The 23,170-nt window shown below is 41.1% G+C and overlaps 1 protein-coding gene across 1 annotated transcript in view; it reads left to right on the top strand.

Moving 5' to 3' along the window:
• The first annotated feature begins 2,662 nt into the window (after positions 1 to 2,662).
• CTNNAL1 (catenin alpha like 1) overlaps positions 2,663 to 23,170 on the top strand; it is a 57,059-nt gene continuing 36,551 nt past the window's right edge. Inside the window, exons 1-2 of the mRNA XM_054381807.1 lie at positions 2,663 to 2,788; positions 22,447 to 22,636. Coding sequence (XP_054237782.1) covers positions 2,663 to 2,788; positions 22,447 to 22,636 — 316 coding nt within the window. The remainder of the gene's footprint in view (positions 2,789 to 22,446; positions 22,637 to 23,170) is intronic.

Genomic DNA, 23,170 nt, shown 5'->3' with positions numbered 1-23,170 from the left:
GGTGCTACAGCCCTCTGATCGTCTTTGTGGCCTTCCTCTGGACCAGTACTAACAGTTCCATATCCTTCTGGTTTTGGGGGCTCCACAGCTGGACATAGTACTCCAGATGGGATCTCACGAGAGTAAAGTAGGGGGGCAGAATCATCTCCTTCTACCTGCCGGCCATGCTTCTTTTGATGCAGCCCAAGGTATGGTTGGCTTTCTGGGTTGCAAGTGTGCATTGCTGGCTCATCCTGAACTTCCCATCAACGCAGAAAAGCATTGCAAAGTTCCCAGCATTTGTCCAATTTGTGTAGGAAACCATTTTTAAACTGCTAATTTTTTTTTGCCACTTTCTTTTATACTGAACTTGTTTTCGTTTTCAATGCAAAGTTAAAATATTTAAAATTCATCATTAACCTCTGCTGCTAATTTTGCTCTGAATCAGAAAACATAATCCCTGGGAAGCCTTCTCCATTACTGTGTTGAAGAAGACAGACAGCTGTCTTTGAAATTGGCTGACCATATCAAATCATAAACCATGTGAGAAATTAAGTGTGCATGTGCTTCTAGTTCATTTCTGATGTGAGTTGTAGATTCTCATCTATAGATGTTGATGACATAGATAATTTATATTATGGCAAAATAAAATAGTCAGCTAGTGGGGATTAACAATTCTGAACAAGGAAATTACTTCAAGTAGAAGGGAATAGGGAGAAGAGGGCTTTACTGATGCTTTGTCTGGTGTGTGCTTCAGTCTTTGTACCAGTGTATAGTCCTGGGGAGGCTTTGACCATTCCTGACCTTGGTACTCTACCAAAACATAAAATAAAACAACAATTGTTGCTAAAGATTTAGAATCCAGGCATTAAGAAGTAAAGGGAAAAGAAGTAACCTGAAAAAGGAATGAAAGATTGCTGTAAGAAAACGAAAACTTAGGAGAAAGAAAACCAACGAACCAACCACAACAATAACAAAACAAAACAAATCCTACTGCAAGAGATCTCAAGTGTGCTCTAAACCACTTTGATCAAGCATGACTAGTATTTGTTTCAAGTTCGCACTATCATTTAGATGTTTTTGTACCATGGCAGATTTAAGCCTTCAGTTCTCTCCTGTAGTACTTGATGTTATATATGAGATGTCATTTTAGAAAATACGAGACCGTGTTGGAAACCAATTTCCTGAAGAGCTAGGAATAGGGTCATATTGTTATCTAGGGTTACACTCACAGTTCTGGTAGTTTTATTTTTTAATAAATATAGATAACTCCATAGGACTCCAAAGAACAGCAAATGCTGTCCTTTATCTTATGTCTAGGTTTCAAAGGACAACAAACGATGTCCTTTATCTTATATCTAGGTTTCAAAATTGTGCAAAGATGCTTTGTGCAAAAGAGGTCAGAAACGTTTCTAAAGCCAGAAAATGATACAAAGTCCTTGATCTTACAACATAAAAAAGCCAAAGGCACATTTACAGAATTGTGTTGTCTGAGAGCTGAGCAGTCTAAGTTCTGATGAGGAAATGAAGTAGTTATGTTGAGAGGTGTACTAGTCCAGACCCTACATAGGGCTTGTTGGCTCACACACAGCACTGAGTTACCCCAGTCCTGGACTAGAGGTGGTTTGGTTCACAGCCAGTAGAACCACATTCTGTTTCTAAAATTTTGCTTAGACAAGCCTGCAGAAGAATCAGATGTACCAAATGCATACAACCAAATTAAACCATCCATGTTTTGAATCAAGGTTAAACTCGTGGGGAGAAGTTATTTCAGCCCTTTCTAAACCAGAATAACAACAACAAAATAATAAAACAAACAATCTACTTTCGAAATCACTTTTGCCGCCTTCTTGTTAGGTCAATTATAGATGGTCTGCGTTAGCACCAAGGCTGGGCAAACTCAGACACACAGGATAGCTGTTCTTTGAAAGCAGACGGTGTGTCAGGTATGGAACATAAACCACTGAAAGGCAGGATGAGCCTATTTTCTCCTTCCCTGGGGGACTACTAAGAGAAAAGCCGATGCAGCTCAGGTTAAGACAGGTCATCAGTTCTCCCAGGCGCTATAAACTACGCGAATTGTTATTTCGACACTCTCTCAAGAAGAGCACGGCTCCCCGACTTACTCTCACTGACATCCGCATCAGGGTCCTCGACTTCCCTACTGGGACCACCCTTCCACTGCTTCGGGCTAGCCGATGCCGCTGGGGCCCGAGGCCAGTTACCGGCCAGGATTCCTGTTTCATTGGGAGCCACCCGAACTCCTCAGTAACCGCCTTGTCTGGCTCCCCCACGCGTAGGTGCCTGTGGGGAGAGACTCTCTTTCCTCCCTCGCCTGTCTCGGGCGAGAGCGCGCAGAAACTCTCAGTGGGAACTGTGGCGTCAGGGACCAGTTCCGATCATCCCCCTCCGCCAGCCCCAGGGCTTAGGGGTGTGTAAAGAGGGCTGAGATGCTCTGGAAGAGGGCAAGGCGGGAAGGGAGGGGGCGGCGAGCAAGCAAACGGGCGCTGTCGCTTTAAATCCCGTCCCAAGGGGCGTGGAAGGGGCCGCGAAGGGGCCGCCGGCTGGGCGGTGAGGAGGCGGGGGCGGCGTGGAGAGCAGCGGCTGTCGGCGGGAGCAGAGTTGGTAGCGGAGGAGGCAGTACGGGTGGCGGCGGCGGGGGTGTCCCAGGCAGCTCCCCGCTATGGCCACGTCTCCATGTAGCAGCAGCGGCGTCTCTTCGTCGTCCTCGTCGGGGCTGGGCGCGGATGCGGGGCTGGAGATCCGCACGCGCTCCGTGGAGCAGACGCTGGTGCCATTGGTGTCGCAGGTAGAAATGCCGCCGCGGGAGACACACGCACACCCCCATTTCCCGCCTTGCCGCTGGCCCTCAGGGGTCCGGGGTTAGCGCTGTAGCGGCCGCCTCCCGGAGTCGGGAGCGGTCCGGTCTCTTCCTTCTCTCCCCGCCTGGTACGGAGCTTGGCCGCCGCCACTGCCGAAGTTTGCGAGCTCGGGTCGCGGTGCTTCGTAGCCCCTCTGGCCCCGACCTTTTCTCTCGGTTTCCTCCATCGCGTCCCGGGCCCCAACTCCCGATATCCCGCTGCCGGAGCGCCGGAATGTGTGTGTGGATGCTGCTCACACATCCCTCCCCGAGTAAAATTCCGAAGTTCCCCGCAAGGTCGCGGTGCCGTTGCATAACGCCCGTGGCGCGAAGGCGCTGCGGTGCCCGCGGCGGTGTGAGCTGCCGGGATGCGGTCGTGAGGCGGCGGCGGGGCGAGGGGCTGGTGGGCGCTGGGCGGTGGTAACCGTCGTCCGGCGGAGAGGCTGCACTGCCGGCCGAGTTCCCCGGCCGTCCCGGTGGCGTTCCGCATGGGAACCTTCACTGCGCACAGCTTGGCACTGAGAAGAGTGGTCGGCTTCCAGAGAGCTGGGGGAGCTTTGTGTTTTCGCGGTCCGGCCTGAGCGATCCGGTGATTCGAGTCCTTATCGCACAGGAGGGTAGTGCACGAATTTTAAGAAGTTAAATAATAGCCAAACTGTGTCTTGGTGACCTCTTAACGTGTCCCGCACAGTGCTAAATTATTTTGAATAAAAAACAGGCTTTCAAGTGGTTTTCTAAGTAATTATATGCCAACGACTTTGGTGTTTGTGGGTTGGTTTGTTTTTTGTTTTGGTTGGGTTTTTTTCCCAGATCTTCAGTCACAAAATATGCGTTTGATATAACAAATAAAATTGTTAAGTCTTGGAAAATAATGTATGAGAACAGCACAGCGTTTGCTGTGCAACATTTTTGCACTTTGAGCACTGATTATTAAAGTTGGTAAGTTGGAACCTATGTCTACAAAATTAACCAATGTGTAACAGCTATGCAAAAATAACAATTCCTGCTGAGGTCAAGTCATGTTTATACCATCACAGTCCATCTGGAAACAAACTGTTGTAAGCCTTGCTTTGGGTTTGTACAGCTGGGCTGCAGGAAGGGTTTGTGATGCGTAATTGTGCTTCTGTACTTATCAATGTTATTTGTCTTTCTCCGAACAAATCACAATCAGTTGGAAGAAACCTATTGAAGGAAGTAAACCACTTGTTCTGAAACAAAGTAAAATTAAAGTCCGATGAATTCTCTACTCCTGAAACATTTGAGAGAGGTAAAATATGGAGAACACTTTTAGGAACCTTAACAGCAAACAAATCCCTCCTGTTGCAAAGGCTGAAATTAATTGTGCATGTTAAATTCTTACTTTTAATAAATTTCTGTGAATATGTGCACATTCTTACTCCTCTGGAACACTCTTGAAGAACAGTGACCTGATTTCTCTGTGGATTTGTTGTAATATGTCATGTATAATTTTTCATTGACCACAAAACCTGTGACTGTCTGCCAGAAGCACGAAGCATCTTTCACATCCCCTGTAAACACTGCAAGAGCATTTGTGAACACTTGGAGCTTACTGTTTTCCTAGTAAAGCACTGCAAACTTTAGACAAGCTTGTTCCCTTGGAGGGTGAGTGCTGAGCGCCGTTCAAATTCAGGATGAAGTTGCTGATGATATCAGCAGTAGCTCCCTACACTTGCCTGATAAAATGCCCCACTTACTGTACTGATTAATCAGTTCTGTTTGTACTGTTTCATGTGGATTGTTCAGTAGAGGTCTCACTGGGTGGCTTTATTTGGGTATTTACACAGAAAGACTTTATAGAGTACTTAATCTCTCAGTTTTTGTATTCTGCTATGTATCAGCAGTAATGCTCGGAACTTTTTCTTCTTGTATGAAACACACTTGCAAAGGGATTTTATTTTTTTGGTGCTGTGAAGTTTGCTATTTCCCTTTTTGTAAAAGCTGAGAAGCTATGTGACACCTGTATACTATTGAAGAAAAAAAAAACAAGTCAGAATGTTGCTATTGCTTTTCACTTTGTATTCTAAGCAAAGAGCAAAGAAAAGGTTCCCTGTTACAAACTCACTTTCAGTCTCTCTTGTGCAGCTAAATCTATTTTCTTTATAAAAAAAAAAGCTGCATTGATTCTTACTTAAATTCAGGTACTGTGCATTATCCTAATTGATGTGTGATATTGTAATTGTATTTGGCTGTTCACTCTTAGCAAATGTGATGGGTTTTGTTGTTGTTAGTTTTTTTTTTTTTTTTAATTACACTTTGTGGCTTGGTTTTTGTTAGGGACTATATAGTATCAACATATTTGCGGGCAGCAGTGGTATAAGACTTCTGTTTACCCAGCAAGAGAAATTACCTTTAGAGTCATTGCTGGATTTACAGAGTTAAACTAAGTCTTCAGTTTCTCTAGATCTGTTCAGACACTGATGTGGGTGACCCTTTTCTAATAGTACCACAAATGACAAAAGGAGACAGTAGATTTAAGCATATTTACTAATACTTCTGTTTTCTCTGTGTACATATCTGTACTGGAAGAGAATTATTGTACAGTACTGTGCAAAGCTTGTGGCAAGCAGTTTAGAAGATAAATGTAGATTTTGGGGTCAACTGCCCCCCAGTTTTCTTTTAGAACAAGTAGAATTATCTTCTTTTGGATATGTCTTTGCTTTAATGTTCCGCATGTATGTAGTACAGCCTTCTTTGAAATCTAGGCATCTCTATTTCACTGCTGTCAATTTCCAGTCTAATTATGTTGGATTTTATTTTTTTTTGTGGAAAGTTTTTTTGGCAGCATAAGTCAGGAAGGGTGTTTAAATTGGTCTGTGCTGACTCATTTAATAACAAGTCATAGAAACTGTTGAGGAAAGGCAAAGACAGGGAAAAAGCACTTTCCAGGATGTAGCTCCACCAGTGACTTCCTTAGCTGCCATTATATACCTGCTTGCTAGTCTAGCAGCAGTTGGGCATCTTCACAGCTGCAGGAGTCTGCCTGTATCTGTTCTAAGGAAGCGTTCTGAGAAACTGCAGAATAGCTTTTTGTCAACCTTCAGTCAAGTATTTGGGAAAAGTTTGCTGAGGCAACTTTGAGCTCTGTCTGTGTATGTTCCTGAAAGAACAAAGTCAACTTTCATAGCTGAAGGTGACCTGTCCTGTGTGATTACAGCTGCTCAAGCTTCAGAAAGCCCATTTTGTCACAGGCACTTTGGAGAATCACAGAATGGTAGAGGTTGGAAGAAACTTCTGAGATAACCTAGTTCAACCCTTCTGCTTTAGCTGATTCATCTAGAGCAGGTTGCACAGGGCTGTATCTGGGTAGGCTTTTAATATCTCCAGAGAAAGACTCCACAGCCTCTCTGGGCAGGCTGTTCCTGTGCTTTATCACTCTCAAAGTAAAGAAGTTTTTGCATATGTTTAGATGGAACTTTGTCTTTCAGTCTGTGCTAGTTGCCTCTTGTCCTGTCACTGGACAACACTAGGAAGAGTCTGGCCCCATTCTCTTTATATTCACCCTTTAGATTATTTATAAGCATTGATAAAATCCCCTCTCAGTCTTCTCCAGGCTACAGAGAGACCCACATCTCATATCTCTCTCAGCCTTTTCTCGTGAGAGAGATGCTTCTGTTCCTCTCAGCATCTTCATAGCCCTCTGCTAGACTCTCTCCAGTGGTTCCTTGCCACTTGAACTGGGGAGCCCAGAACTGGACACAGTACTATAGATGTGGCCTCACTAGGGGAGAGTAGAGGGGGAGGAGAACCTCCATCAACTTCTTGGTCACAGTCTTAACACATTGCAGGAAGCCATTGTCCTTGGCCACAAGAGCACACTGCTGGCTCATGGTTAACTTGTTATCAACCACAACTCCCAAGTTCCTTCTCTGTGGAGCTGCTTTCCAGCAGGCCAATCCATTACCTGTGGTTACTGGTTATGGTTACTGGTGCATGAGGTTATTTCTCCCTACGCACAGGATGCTGCACTCGCCCTTGTTCCTTTCCATCCTGTTCTGATCTTGCTGAATGGCAGCACAGCCTTCTGGTGTATCAGCCACTCCTTGGAGTTTTGGTAGCATCAGCAAACTTGCTGATAGTACACTCTGTCCCTTCATCCAGGTCAGTGATGAACATGTTGAATGAGACCGGACTCAGTACTGATCCCTGGGTAACACCACTAGCTACAGACTTCCAACTAGACTGTGCTGCTCATCACAACACTGAGCTCTGTCATTCAGCTAGTTCTCACTGCATGTCCCTGTCCACTTGTCTAACCCAAACCTCCTAAGGTTAACTAGGAGGATGTTACTGGCGACAGTGTCAAAAGCCTTGCTGAAGTCGAGGTATACCACATTCATTGCTCTCCCCTCATCTACACAGCCAGTGTCATAGCCACCATTGAAGGCTATCAGATATGTCAAGCATAATTTCCCATTGACTGGTCCTGTTTACCTTTTCTCTCCATATCCTTGGAGATGACATTCAGAATGAGCTATTCCCTCACCTTTCCAGGGATGAAGGTGAGATTGATGGGTTTGTAGTTTCTTGGGACAACCTTCTTGCCCTTTTTGAAGACTGGAGCGACACTGGCTTTCCTCCAGTGTTCAGGCACCTCTCCTGTTCTCCGTGACCTTTAAAAGATGATGGAAAACGGCTTAGCAATAACATCTGCCAGCTCCCTCAGCTTTCATGGGTGCATTGCATTGGGGCCACTGGATTTGTGGATGTCCAGCTTGACTAAGTGATCTCTGATGGGATTCTCCTTGACAAAACGTCTTACTTTCTCTTTTACCTCCAGGGACTGAAATTCCTGAGGGCTGGCCTTGGCAGTGAAAGCTGAAGCAAAGAAGGCATTCAGGAACTCCACCTTCTCTGTATCTTCCATTTCCAGGGCACCCACCTCATTCAGCAGTGGGCCCACATTTTCCCTAGTCTTCCTCTTGCTGCTCATGCACTTGATGAAGCCCTCCTTGTTGCATGCCCATGTGTTACTTAACATGTTTTTCCAACTTTGTTCTTACAGCAGATCCTGTCAGAGGTTTTGGAAGTGACTTGACCTATGTAGTCAAAATAACTACAAAAAGCTCATGATACCAATGTTTTGGAATTTTGTTATTGTGAGTCTTATATTCTGAATTAGTTAACAATGGTATATGCCTTGAGGTGGATAAACCAAATCTGTTTTTTACTATGATATTGTGTCCTTGCTTTTTCCAAAGCTAGCTAAAATTCACAGTTCAGTAAATGTTATATAGTTATATAATGTTACATAATGTTCTGCCAGTATTCTCTTTTTCCAGATCTTTCTGGAGTTGCATATTAGAGCCCAAGGAAGAGCCGACCAATATTTTATGCGAAAAGCTCACTGATGAATTTTCAGACTTTAGAACAGCCATACTGGATCAAGCTAGAGTTCCATACATAATCAGTGGTATTTTCTCTATTTTATTATTTTTATTTTTTTTAAATCAATTACCAGTGGCATCCCCCAGGGACTGATAGAGAGACCAATATTGTTTGATATCTTTATTAGTGATCTGACTGTTGGGGTGATGGGTCAGCACATTCAACAGGCACACAAACTCCCTTGCAGAGACTTGAGTAATGTGGTAGTTTTAGGCTGTACCTAGGAAAATTTTCCACAGATCTTGAACAGAAAGTAACAGAATGTAAATGAATTACCATTGGATGCAGAAAGGAAAATATTGATAAGGTCCAAATAATCCCATTGTTCTGACTACCAGCATAGAGTTAATTTGGTAAACTAACTTTGTTTTTGGCTTCTTCGCTCTAGCAGATACTAGCTCTGGCTTCTGCTGGCTTTGGTGACCTTGGCTGTGTTCTTATTGTGGTTAAGTACTAACAGCAACTCCCTCCTCTTCTTTCTCTTGTCCCGTGTACAGGGCGGGGAAAGGAGGAGATAGGAGGAAGCTGTTGGTAACCCTCTGGTCTGTCCGGGGGGGATTTTGTGTTGTTTATAAATTGTAAATATATGTAAATATTGTATGTTTTGTACATATTCCTGGCATTTCATATTTTAGATTGTAGTTTTGCTTGTAAATAAGCTTCATTTGCTTTCAGCTGAGCTGGTCTGGCAATTTTATGCTGGGGGGGAATTTCAGCCCCCCACAAGTGATGACTGATATGGTGGACAGGGCTGCTGGATAGGCACACAGGCTGGAATGGTGATCTCACAGGAAGTTTCTGAAGTCCAACAAAGGCAATATACCAAGTTCTGCATCTGGCCCAGGATAACACCACACAACTGTGCAGGCTGAGATAACTCTCTACAGATAACCTTTGCAGGGTAGACATGGAATTTGGTAAACTACTGCTCGTGACAGTTATCTTTGAATTTTGTAGGCTAGAGGTGCCTTTGAGGAAGCTCTTTTGTGGTCTAGGTTGTATTATACAGAGTAGCAACAGAACTCTGAACAGTACCTCGCATTTAGTTCTTCAATATACTTGTAGACGTGGGCCTTAGTATGTATCCTTTCTGAAGGGTATTTCCTCTGGGTGTAGCGAAGGAATGTCTTAAGGCTTACTTTTATAAGGGTGTATGTGTGTGGTGTCAAAACCAGCCAAAACATATGTAAGAGGTCTATATGTGATATGTGACACATAGATATGATACCTTCAATGAGCACTATTTTCTTACACACTTAAGAGTTGCAAAGCTACTAATCTTGGGAATTATTCAGTCATGGATTTGTTTTTATAGTTTTTTGCTAACAAGCTTTGAGGCAAAGAGTCCTATATTAAGAGCCCTGTTAGATTTCTAACTTGATACAACTAATTTTGTATTCTTGAAAGCCCACAAAAGCTGTGAAGGGAAAAAAAAACCCTGTCTGCTTTTCTTCCACATCATGCATCAATCTTGTATAAAAGCTGACGTTTGAATATCTGTACTCATGTTGTATTGCAATGCAGGCTCATTACATACCTACTACAGAACTAGCTGTGAATCAAATGTGTTTTCTCCTTCTTTATTAGCTAAGAGGAAGTGTTTCTCATACTTTCTGGACAATATTAATAAAATTGTGAAGTATCTGTAGTCTCACATTCCCTTCCTGAACTTAAGCATTCAGTCCAACCTCTCATCCATTTCTAATCTTTTGCATTGCCTGTGCAGCAGATGCTTTGAGAGATTTGTTCCAGCAAGTCCCTTGGCTGTCTTGTTTCACTAGGCATTTTTTGGTACCTCTAGCTCTTTCCCACCTATAAGGTGCTAAATTCTTATATTGTTGGCTGCTTTTGCTCCAGTATGGTGCCAGAGCTTGCACTTTGCCCCTTAAGGCTCTTTTGAAGGATGGGAAAATTCCTTTCTGTAGAGAGTATGGTAATCCACATTTATCTTAAACTTCTTGTTTTCTTCAATGCATCTGAGGAGAAGAAATCTGAGTACACTTTTTAAAAAAATACTTCTTGGGTACTATGCTTCAGTTCTTCAAAAATTCAGATGACTTAAAAGCTTTGAGAAGCTGTTTCTTTTTTTCTCTCAATATTTTCTTTGTTGTGAATTGATTTGGTATTCGCTTTAGACTTGAGACTTGGCACTACTGTTGAGTGATAAAATTATGAATTACAGGCTAGAGGCATGCATTGTAACTTGTACTGAGTGAAGCAAGCCTCCTGCTAGACTCTTAGTTTACATCCTGTACTGCAGAGAAACAGTGCCACAGGCTGAGAGTCATACGCATTAGCTGCTGTCGAGTCTGGAGGCATATGGTGTGCTGCCTGCGCATGGAGTTGCACCTCATTAATTTCAGTTAGTCACTAACTCGTTGACTCTTCTCCCTTTCCCTTCCATAGGTATTGTGGGTTAGGTTGTGAGCTCGTGGTTTGTATTCTGAATCTTTCACTTGATAAAGATTCTTTTTTTCTGGAAAATGAAGCTTGCAGCAGCTCAACTGTTACTCAGCCTATACTTGGTACTCTTTGTCCCTGAAGGAGCCTGATTCTCTCACTTTGATTTATGCAGAAAAGTTAATCTTAGGAGTTCATTATATAGGTGTAGAAAATACGATTACTTCAGTCACAGTTTTCTTTCTGGGGTGATGTGGTTGCAGATTTCCCTTTACTGAGGCTACTTTTTAATTGTCAGCTATTTACTCATTGAAGCTGGGTTGTTGCAAAATGGTGAAAGGGAAATAGATAATCATTTGGAGTTGTGGCTTTTAAGGTGTACTGGGGAGCACAAGCATGCCTTAGAATATCTTAAATAGGTAGATGAAATTTTGTCATTAATAATTAATTATGTTAATGTCACTAATGATATTCTGCTTACACTTGGATATTTTATCACATGAGCAACAGCATTTCATGAAAGAACTGTGTTTCCAGATGTGTTTTGTTTGTTTGCTTTTATTTCAAGTAGCTGTAGTGAGATGCTTCTCACTGACATAGCTTAAGATTCCACTGAAAAAGTGAAATTGATTTTTCCTTTCAAGTTTGTGAGATCTGGTTAATTACTCTTCTATAGATTAAACAAGTTTTTGCAGTTCTCCTGCAGAATGAGTGTTAAGTCAAAACTGCCTCACAACGATCCTTCACAAAAAGCAGTAGAGCTGTTTTCTTGCTATTCAGTGTTGTTAACACATGTTTTTAGACAGATTGGGTAGGAACATCCCCGAAGGATGAATTATGAATTAATGATTGCAAGCAGCTTTGATTTATAGTTTATTAAAGCTACTGTGTGGTATTATGAGCCCATGGCTTTATGCATGGATTTATTTTCTGTTTATTAATTCATTGACAAAGCATAACCCTTGCTAGATAGAGCTTTCAGTGATGGTTTTTACTCATTGAATTGTCTTGCATTCCACTATTAGCCTTGTCTAAAGCTAGGGGGGTAAATGAATGGTAATACAGACTAGTGCCAATCTGTAATTGTTGATCTGCTCTAGATACTGAATGGGATGAGTTCTTGTTTTTATACAACAAATGAATTCTCAAATGATAACTCCTAAACACAAGTTGCAAAAAACATGTATGAGCAAATCCTAAGATTCACTGAGCTCCAGATGGAAAAATAAAAAAGCCATGTAGCTACTGCTGCCTTAGAGAAACTGATTTTGTACTGATTTTTTTTTTTATTAAACAGGATTAATATAATAACACAAATAATGTACTTTCAAATACCAATAAAATAAAATGATGCTGTAGTAACACTTTGTGAATGTGGGGGGTTTAGGTGGTATTTTGGGGTTTTTTGTTATTTTTGTTTGGTTTGTGGTTGGTTGGTTGGTTTGGAGTGGGTTTTTTTTTTGTTGTTGTTGTTGTTGTTTTTAACTTATCCACGGGTATTAAAGGGATTAGAAGGGAAGTATTGTCTGAAGTTGCAAGTGCTTAACTTGTAGGAGTTAGGCAAATGTATCGGACTATTCCCTTTTAATTAATTTCTTTATTGTATCTCACAGTTACATTGAAATATTCTTAACTTTTTCCAGATGAATGAGATTTTGTTGCCCTCGAGCTTTTCAAGGAAGCAATCAGAGGAATATACAGGCTCTTTAACATAAGTAAGATAAAGGTTCTTGAATTATATGAAGTTCTTGTTTTGGTTTACACTTCTGTAGGTGGATAGTAGTCGGATTTGCGTAGCCTTTTCCAGAGCACACTGTACTTCTCCATTGATCCCTAGGGCAAATATGTGCTTTTCAAGATGAAATACCAGATGTTGCTCTGAATTGAAGTGGTATGTCCAGATGCTGCTAAGGAAGCTTTCTTTAAAAAAGGTTGGTGGAACCCACCTGTTTGCAACATGCAGTGCAGGACAGATTGAATGGCTGATATTCATGCTAGTGAAGCTGCCTATTTATGGGACTAAGAAGCAACTTTCTCTGCATCTTCAGGAGCCAATACTGCCTTGAATAGAAAGAATTCTCAGTTGCAGATAGTTGTCCCTGTTACATCCTTTATTACAATGTTTGGATTTTTAGTTCCACAACAGTGGCTTTTTGTATGTGTGTTTTGTTTATTTGATTTGTTTGGGTTTTTTTTTACTAAGCAACTCAGAGCAGGCTCAGGAATTGTTTGCACAAGCAGTAGAAGATTTGGTACATTAACAAAGGCAAGTTAAGGAGGAAAGCCACAATAATCATTTGCCATTCAGCCTCTCATCTTGAGGTTACCTGATCTTGTTAGTAAATTGAGTTATTTCTGAGAGTTGCATGTCTGGTGCTGAAAACATGTCTGCATCTGTTTTGACCACATCTGAAAGTACACTTTAAACAATGAACTTCCTTCTGACTTGGTTTTACTTACTTAGGCTTGCTCATGCCCAGGATTTCTGGATGCAGAATGAAAAAAGGTAATAGCTTTGTTTATGAAATCTACCCATTGAGAAGATACTGAACTGGTGAGTAGCAGGAAGGGAGGAAAATGTAGTGGCTTCTACACTCTTAAAAAACAGTTAGTTGATATGTTAGCTTATGGTCACTTTTTCTAGTGAGGTATTTGTGCGTTTCAAAAAACTTCAACAGTGGTTGAGTTAGAAAGCAAATTCACAGTGAAAAGTGCAGCAATGGCCTCTTTTTTAAAAATAGATTTTATTTTCTGATGTTCAGTGCACTTGTTGATGTACATCACATAATCAGAAACGGTTAAACTGGACTTCCAATGTGAGAAATTGATTTTGTCAACCCGTGTCCCTGCTGACTGCAGGGGGTTTGAACAAGATGACCTTTGAGGGTCCCTTCCAACCCCCAATGCTATCTATGCACTCAGAGGTTCAGATTTCAATGTCTAAGCTTCCATGCGTCTTTTCAAAAAAGAAAAGGAATCTGGAAGTTAAATTGTCTGAAAATGAAGACCTTTATCATCATTGCTCATTTCTGTAAAAAATCAGAAGACTTTTTGGGGAGGAAGTTGGGCAGTCCTGTGACTTGTAAGGCATGTGACAATAAGAATAAACAAGGTAGCTTTGATCAGTAGTAAAGCCTTACTGACTATTCTCCAGTCATCTTTCTCTCCTTTTACTCTTCCATGTGTGGAAAAAAGGGAGGAGGGGCGAAGCACAAGTCAGTTATCATGTGTTTTTTTGTGAAAAATCTGCAAATCACTGATGATCCCTGCTTTTAAGGAGTCTGTGAAAAGTGAACATTGAAAAATAAGCCTGTTTCTCCTTTGCTTTAGTAACATACTTTAAGTAATTCAAGCCTGCATATTACCTAAGAATCTACAGGTTGCAAGTACTAGTCAGCTGTGTTTATTCTTTGTTTTTCTCCAGAATTCCTCATCACAACAACTGGCCAAAAAAAAAAAAAAAAAATAATTTAATTTCACTGGAAAAAAAAAGTTTCAGAGTTTTCATTACTTAAAAAAACTCCACAAATCCCCAAATTCAAAATAACCCACACTGGAGGAAATAAATTGGTATCTTCAAAGTACTACATCTCAATTGAGTAAGTTCATCTGTATCGCATTTCAGGTAATTATTTTGTCCACAGTGTTTGGTTTGGATCCTGAAATTTAAAAGGCCCTTGGTTTTCTAGGAATGCATTCAGTGCAAAGAAAGGGTATTCACTACTATAGTACAGTCTTGCTGTGAGTTGAATCCTTTCTTTTGATCTCTTAACCATTCCAAGAATGTGTACATAGCAATGGTACTAATAATCTGAGGTGTGTATTTGAATTTCAAGTTGTATACTCTTGTCTTCCCAGGAAAATTTTACAAAGAGTAGGTTTTGAAGCCTGAATTTGAAGGAGGTGGAGAGGACTGTTCTCACCCCTTCTTAACGATTTTCTAGCTGTTGAAAGTATATATTACTTGTAAGAAGTGGACAATTAAATGTTACAATGTTTTCAAGTGAAATGTATGATTTACAGTTAACCAAAAATCTGGTTCCAGCTGCAGCATAGCTTGTGTTTCATTTGCTGGCTTTATTCTCGTGCTCTTTCCTGGGCGCCCATTATCAGAGTTAAGATATACTAGGTTTGTTATACCTGTGATCTGATGTGATAGGGCTGTTCATGTGTTGCTTCTCAGCTTTTACGTGTCACTGCAGGTCCTGGATTTTTCCTGCTTCCTTTTCAGAGGTGGCTTATCAGCTTGTTAGACACTACATGTGAAAGATTGCCTGAGGCTCCCCTAAGCATGTTAGCATTTGCCCATGGATAAGTGAACCAGCTTACAGGTTGTTAAAGTAGTTTATTTCACATGCTTCCCTGAAGGCTTCTGTGAAAGATGTGTACAAAAGCTATAAGAAGATGCTTTTGAAAAGCCTTCAGGTAAAGATACAACTCCATTAGTCTCAGTACCACAAGTGTAACAGAAGTTGTTAGTCTGGGACATGCAGTGTATTTGTACTACCCTTCTAGTCACTAGTGCATGGGCAGTATGAGGAGAATATATAAACAGTGGGTAGCAGGATCATACCACTTCTTGTAAGCTATTCTTTTACAGAAGTGGTGACTCAAAGTCCTGAGTGATGTGTTGAGGTCTGTGTGACTTCTGCAAGAAGAGATCGTTTGAATAATACTTGGAAGAAACTGTTCTGGTTCAAGTGTCCTTAAAACAGTCAGTTATCTCAAAATAACATTTTCAGTTCTTACAATAAACTGGCACTTTAGTAGTTAATGCAGCTGCATTTCATTTTGGTTAATCATTTCCAGCCTTTGAAAAACTTTCAAAGTTGAGTTTCTGCTAAGTTTATTTGTGGGGTTTTTCTGCAAAATGAAAACTGCGTAGTAAGATAGGACTTTTCCAATTCTAAAAAAACTGCACATTAGGCAGGCTTAGAGTATTTTAGTGCTTGAAATTGTAGAAAATAAGAGTTCCATTAGTACCTTGACAGGCATCTAATCTTAACAGACATGAGTTCTCATACAGGTAAGCAGGTAGTCCTTGTTTGCTTCTTAAAACCCCTGAGGCTTACCATTTGTGATGAGAAGCCTGTGTGACATTTCTGCTTGTAGCCCTTATGGACTGGATGTCAAACGCCAGCTGCTGCTTCTATGCTCTCCCACACTTGTGGTTGTATCCTGTAGCAGATGTGGGTGTTGGAGCAATATGTTCTGCTGTCTAGCTAAATGAGTCTGAAGACCTATCTGTCCTGAAATAGTACACGAGACCTAATGAGAGACAGTACCTCAAATTCAGTATTGGAAGTTCCCACCAGCCCTCAAACTCAGAATGAGCTAATGAAAGTCTGAGCAGTGTGGGAAATGCCTTTTTGACCAAGTTTTCTACATGTCCTATCAAATGCCATTAAATACTTTACAGCACACTTCTATTGTAGGGGTTTACAACTTCTTCGTTTGGTATGCAGTGCTATTACATTTTCTTAGCAAATGCTTTCCATTCCTGGTGTTACTTTTTTTTTTCCCCATGAAGGAATTTGCTATCATTTTGAAATTAATGAAAGGTAAAAAGCAGAAAATACACAAAATAGAAGAGGAGTTGTTACTCTGAAGAAGGTAATCCCCATTGCAGAGAGAAAACACTTTGAATACTTTTTTTTCCCTAGCAGGAAAACTGGTTAGTGTGAGGCAGGAACAAATACTACTGCTCAGAGTCTAAATCATTCTGTGTACAATGTATGTACTTACTCAGGAAGGGAGATGGATAGAGTATCTTCCAACATGACTTCTCAGTTTAGCTCTCCTAGCAGTGGCTTTGAAATACCGACATTTCCTCTGGTTTTATTTATAGTTGCATATAAATACTTCTGAAACCCAGTCTCTTAAGTATCACTTAATTCTGTCATGCTAGACTTAATTACACTGATAATAAATAGACATTAGATTATTTTTAGGTAAGCATGATGCTTCCTGTGCATGAAGCACATAAAAACTTAAATGTCAGTATCTGAAGGCCCTCAGAGTTCTGGAAAACATTGCTAGAATCCCACAACTGAGCTAGTTTCCTTAATTACTAAGTACATCTTGATGTATTATGGCCATATGTGTTGGTTTCAATAAAGTGTGTGGGGAAAAAGCTATTTTTCTGGGACTGCTAATAATAAGTAACCAAAGATTGTAACTGGCAGTTTCTTGAGACTGCACACTCCTTAAAATGATTGCCTCAAATCTCAGAAAAGCATTCCATGAAAACAGTAAGAGCTTGCATCAGAGCATGAGTACCATCACAAGAAGTGTTTCCTTTCTAGGACCTGATCAGTAAATCCTGAAGTAAACAGCACATAACCTATTACTCCTGTTCAAAGAGACTTGCAGGTAATCTTTTCAGCTGTTAACTCCTGTCCAAACACCACAAGTGTTAGACACTGGGTGAGACATGGTCAGAATACAACAGATTAAATATTTGGGAGGTGTTAAACTTACAGGAGATCTTAAATAATGTTCTTGGAATCAGTAATAATTCTGGTCTGTTTGCATCTGGGTGGGTTGCAGAGGAAAAGCAAGTCTTTGTAATCTCAAATATTTGGAAATGCTGCATGTTTTCACTGATTCAGTTTTTGATAAGCTCCTAGGGTATTTTTGGAGAAAGGTGGATGTTGAGGAGAAAGCTCCTCAAGGTTTCTTGTGGTGTTTAAAAGTCAGGAACAAAAACTTGACTTAGTCTTTATTTTAGAAGTGTGCCTTACTGGCCTGTTAATGCTCATTGCTTTATGAATGTGTCCTGGAGCAAATGGTATTGTATATACCTCTTCTCAACACCCATCCTAATTGTACTTAAGGATTTCATTTATTTAACTATGGCCTGAACTGGTATTTTAAATGGAGTGTAAACCTGACTATTATACCTGTTACTCTTAATACTTCCTGAAGAAAAGAGAAAGATACTTCTCAGAATTGTACATTCCCCTTGTTTGGGCAACAATGTTTTCTGCAGGTGGCAGGTTTTGAGAAGCCTGTCTGTAGCAGGAGAACTTTTCCTTATGCCTTTGACATTAAGAATCTTACATGTTTCTAGAACAAAAGACAGACCTTTTTTCTGTACAGATTCACAGAGTGCATTGGTTGGAAAGGACCCTCGAAGGTCATCTCGTCCAGCCCCTCCTGCAGTGAGCAGCGACACCTCCAACTACATCAGGCTGCCCAGGACCACATCGAGTCTGATCTTGAATGTCTCCAGGGACAGAGCCTCAACCACATCCCTGGGCAACCTGTTCCACTATTTTACCACTCTCATTGTGAAGAAATTCCTCCTTATGTCCAACCTAAATCTACCCTGCTTCAGTTTAAAACCATTGCCTCTTGTCCTGTCGCTACAAGCCCTTCTAAACAGTCCTTCCCAGTCTTCCTGTAGGTTCCCTTCAAATACTGAAATGTAGCTCTAAGGTCTCTCCAGTGCCTTCTCTTCTCCAGGGTAAATAGCCCAAATTCTCTCAGCCTGTCTTCATAGGAGAGGTGCTCCAACCATCTTTGTGGTGCTCCCCTGGACCGCCTCCAGCAGGTCCATGTCTCTCTTGTGTTGGGAGTCCCAGAGCTGGGGACGCTACTCCAGGCGAGGTCCCACCAGAGCAGAATTCCCTCCTTCGACCTGCTGTCCATGCTTCCTTTGATGCAGCCTAGGGTGCAATTTGCCCTCTTCTTCAAGTATGCATTGTTGGCTCATGTCTAGCTTCTTGTTCACCTCTATCTCCAAGTCCTTTACTGCAGGGCTGCTCTTTGCACTTTGTCTCATTGAACCTCATGAGACTCTCCTTAGTCCACCTCTCCAGCCTGTCCAGGTTGCTCTGGATGGCAGTTGATACATAATCCATATCTTCCTCTACCTATGTTCTTTTATTGTGACTTGCCAACCCCTGTTTCAGGGTTGTTTCTTACTTTGTTTTTTTTTTAATACCAAGCATGCTATGCAAATTTTACTGTTAGTACAGGCTGCAATTGCTGCATAATGTTGGTCACACTTGAAATAGATGTTACAGGAAGCTGTTTGTCTTCATAGGTTTCAAACTTCTTGACCAACTTCTATTTAGTTTTCACACACTGTGGGTTTTTAGCTAGCAACCTGTATAGTTTTTTATTTCTCTGGGGAAAAAAAAGAAAAAAGATGGAGCTCAACAAACTTCTCTCCCTTCTAATGGTAAGGTAGTGACCCTAAATTAGCCATTTGGCAAAGAAATTGTCTTACCCAGATGAGAGAGTTCATTATTCCAGAAGGTATTTGGGGAGCCTCAGCTGCTGCGTATAACCAGAGGCTTCCAAAGTGAGTTAAATCTGCATATACAAGCGACTCTAATGGGTGTCTAATAGTATCACAGAAAGCTTTAGCTTGGAAGGGGTTTTTAAAGACCATGTAGTCCAAGTCCCTCCCATGGTCAAGGACATCTTTCACTAGATGAGGTTCCTCAAAACCCCATCCAACCTGACCATGAACTCTTCCAATGATGGGGCATCCACAATTCCAGAGAACTTGTTCCAGAGTCTCACTGCTGTTGTAAAAAATGTCCTCCTTATGTCTAATCTAAATCTACCCTCTTAGTTTAAACCCATTGTTCTATGTACTATCACTACAGACCTTGGTAAAAAGTCTTTCTTTGTCTTTTTTGTAAGCCCCCTTCATATATTGAAAAGGCTACAATAAGGTCTCCCTGGAGCCTTCTTTTCTCTATGTGGAACAATCCTAACTCTCACAGGAGAAGGGTTCCAGCTCTCTGATGGCTTATATGGCCCTCCTCTGGACCCACACAAACAGGTCCATGTCTTGTGCTGAGGACTCCAGAGCTGGACTCAATGATCCAGCTAGGCTCTCACTAGTGGAGTGGAAGAATCACTTCCCTTGGTCTGCTGGTCACACTTCTTGTGGTGCAGCCTAGGATGCTTCTTGCTTTCTGGTCATATTGCTGGCTCATGTCCAGTTTTTCATGCACTGGTATTCCCAAGTCCTTTTCTGCAGGCCTATTCTCAATCTTTCATCTGTCTGTATTGAAACTGGGGGATGTCCCAACTGAGGTGCAGGACCTTGCACTTGGCCATGGCACTGGTGATGGACCTGCCAAGCTGGCTGCTGCTGCTGCTTGCTTCACATTATGTGTGGAGTTACAAAGGGTATCTCTGCAACACTGATGATCCCCTCTGAAGAGACTGCTAAAAAAAAGTGATAAAATTGTAAACTTTGCCCATGTCTCAAATGAAAGTGTTTCTGAAAATGCTTTGTAAGACTTTATAAAAGGAACCTGAACTGACATCTTTGTGATTTTTATCATTTGCATACCTTTACAGTACCATATGGGATTAAAATGCCCTTGATGATTTATAGGAGAGAGTGAGATTCCTTTCACTCTGCAGTGTTAGTTGCGTATATGTTTTATTTTTTCAAGGGTTATGCAGAACATTTTTAAACTTCTTCTGATACAAACTTGCAGCCAGGATGTGCATCCAACTTGTATTTAATTTATTTTAGGCCAGTGGTATTTTATATATGCTTTGGAGAAGTTGGTAACTCCTGTTTGCATAGCATTGGGTCATTGTTTGCTTAAAACTCAGTTGAGGAAACAAAGCTGTGACCCTCTGTCAAATTGGTTTTCTTCAGTGTTTGGTCTAATGCTCTCTATAGGCTTGCTGGCCATGATTAGTCAAGAATTCACTAGCTGGGATTGTTAGATCAGCTACTGTCAGGTATTTGATAGTTTGGTATTACCTGAAGGATCTACAACACAGGAATTCAGGAGAGCTGCGTAATGCAACTGGTTTTAGTACCCTTTTGGTATTAACCTGCATTTCCACTGAAGTGATGGTAATTTTATGTTTTGGGACTTACCATTCCTCCTCTAGAATCTTGGGGGATCTTATCAGTGCTTATAAATACTTAAAGGGTGGGTGTTGGAAGGATGGGGCCAGTCTTTTTTCAGTGACAAGACAAGAGGTCACTGGCACAAACTTGAACATACGAAGTGTCATCTAAACAAGAGGAGGAACTTCTTTGAGGGTGGTAGAGCACTGGAACTGACTGCCCAGGGATGCTGTGGAATCTTTGTCTCTGGAGTTGTACAAAAGCCACCTGGGTGCCATCCTGTGCAGCCTGCTCTAGGTGAACCTGCTCTGGCTGGAGGGTTGGACTAGATGATCTCCAGAGGTCCCTTGCAACCCCTATCTTTCTGTGATGTTCAGATGTTTGCTTAGTTTACTCTCTAAATAAGACTCTTTCCATTATACGATGATATTTTCACTGGAAGGGCTTCAGAGGTTTTGGCTTTGGAGCCGTAGTTAGATGAACTGAGAGACTCTTACAGGGACAGATTTGTTGTCTGAATTGTAGGAAGTGGCCTTGCCTCAGAGGTAGGTTAGGTAGAAGTTGGAGAAACAGGGCATGTTACGCCAATAGAGCTGAGGTGTTCAAACACTTAAGTAATTCATGTAATTCGAAGATTATCTCAACAAGCATCTTTGAACTCCTGGAGATGTGGTTTGCAATGCAGTTCTGCAGGCATTTTAAACCGTGGTGCTGCTGAAAGGATCACTCTGCCTTTTTTTTCTTTGGTCTGTACCTTTCTCCTGAAAACTGAGGATAACAAAGATCACCTTCTCTACAATTCCAGTTTAACCCACATTGGATAAACACATTGCAAGGACAGACAGGACTGAATTTGTTGGTGATAATGATGGCTTTTATGCTGGTTTGGGATGTTTGAACTTCAGTTCAACTTCAGTCCTGCAACTCACTAGAAAGTGGTTAACATATTAAAAATGTAAATCTCCCATACTTTCTGTAATGCAGTTTGTAGTTCATTCTGAGTGGCAGGATTGCACACTATTCTCATATTTATTTAACAGCTTGTTCAAGAAGGTGTTTCTGCAATCCTACCTTACTTGCTCTTTGGGTAGAAGAGGGATCTCTTTGTTTATTCATCTTTGGTGTTTTGGACAAATTTTTGGTTTCCTGCAGCCTGTGTACAGCTGGTGTCTGGTCAGTATGATCCAAGGAGGAGTGTATAGCACGACATAGTACCAGGCAGACAAGCCAAGACAAGGTGTAGCGTTCAGACTCCAAATGTCCTTGCAAATTGTTTTACTGATAAATTACATCTACAGGGCAACCTTTTTTTCCTAAATTCTATGAAAATGCATAATTAAGAGTGTTTAAATTATGACTATAGTGGATATTTCAATGGGGAAGGGCTTGAATGTTTCAGAATGTTTTTAAAAGACAAATAGTTCTTTTCATGTAAAAAGTCTGCTGCTGCTCATTGTTTCTTAGAGCCTGCCTTAGTCAGTTGTACAAAACGTCATCTATAAAGGCTTATTTCAGTAAAACAGCCAAAGCTCTCAAATCCTAGGTGATGAGTGTGTTTACTTACCTGGCAGAACAAAAGCTTTGTGAGATTTCCAATGCTGGCAAATCCAAAACAATGTTGATATTTCTGCTTTTACTGTGTCTGTAAAATGAAAGCCTGTTGAGAGACTTAGAACAGCTTATTTTTGTATTGAAAATGGGAGGGGAAAGAACCCACATCTCTCAATTCACTTGAGATGTGAGATAAGCTGAGACCACAGCAAATGAACAAACTTAATTATGCTCCAGATTTTTTTTCTATTCTCTAAGAAGTTAAATTATACCTCATGACTCAACACTAGATTTTATTAGTGAAAGAATGGCAAAAATGTGCTGCTGAGTTCAGTTAAAAACTTGCCTTCATTATTAAAGTTAACATGCCTTCTTACATAGAATTCTAATAATTAACTCTTCTTGTTCACAGATAACTACTCTTATTAATCATAAGGATAAACCAAAGCGTTCAGACAAGACCCTGCAAGCGATTCAGCGAGTTGGCCAAGCAGTTAACCTGGCAGTTGGAAGGTTTGTTACAGTAGGTGAAGCTATCGCCAATGAAAATCATGAACTGAAAGAGGAAATGAGTGTTGCTTGCATTGAAGCAAGGAGAGCAGGTATGGAGTTACTCATGAAATTGTGCCTGTGCTATTTTTGGCACGCTATTTTTAGTACTGGGAATAACGTAGTAACTTTATTTAATTTCTTAACTGTCTTCTGGTTCATTCAAGGCCTGTTCTGTTACCTGATTTTTCTCACTTAAATTGCTGTCATTTTACAAACGGAATGGACTTGTGTGTCAGGTTTGATTTTTATAGGATCTTTTGCCACAAGCTGCTCTTTGTTTTGTGGTGTAACTTAAGGCAAGGAGCAGAGTTTTGATAATACAGCATTATGGTTTATTGCTTTCAAGCTAAAACAGTGGAGTATTTAAAGTAATTCAAGCCTTACGGTATTGAGGTCACTGTGTTCTGAATCTGAGTATCTGAATGAAGGTCAGTGTCAATCCATATCTCATCAGGACTCAGTAAGATGACTCACATCAGTCATCTGATGACTCCTCTCAGTAGAATGAAAATCATATCATGCTTGCCTTTTTGCTGGATTCAGCTTTGGTTGGAAACTTGCTGTGTGTGTGGATTGAATGTGAA

Source organism: Indicator indicator, chromosome 6 (genome assembly GCF_027791375.1).
Source record: "Indicator indicator isolate 239-I01 chromosome 6, UM_Iind_1.1, whole genome shotgun sequence".
Lineage (NCBI taxonomy): Eukaryota > Metazoa > Chordata > Aves > Piciformes > Indicatoridae > Indicator > Indicator indicator.
Note: the sequence above shows the minus strand (reverse complement) of the source record. Positions and strands in the feature narration are given on the sequence as shown.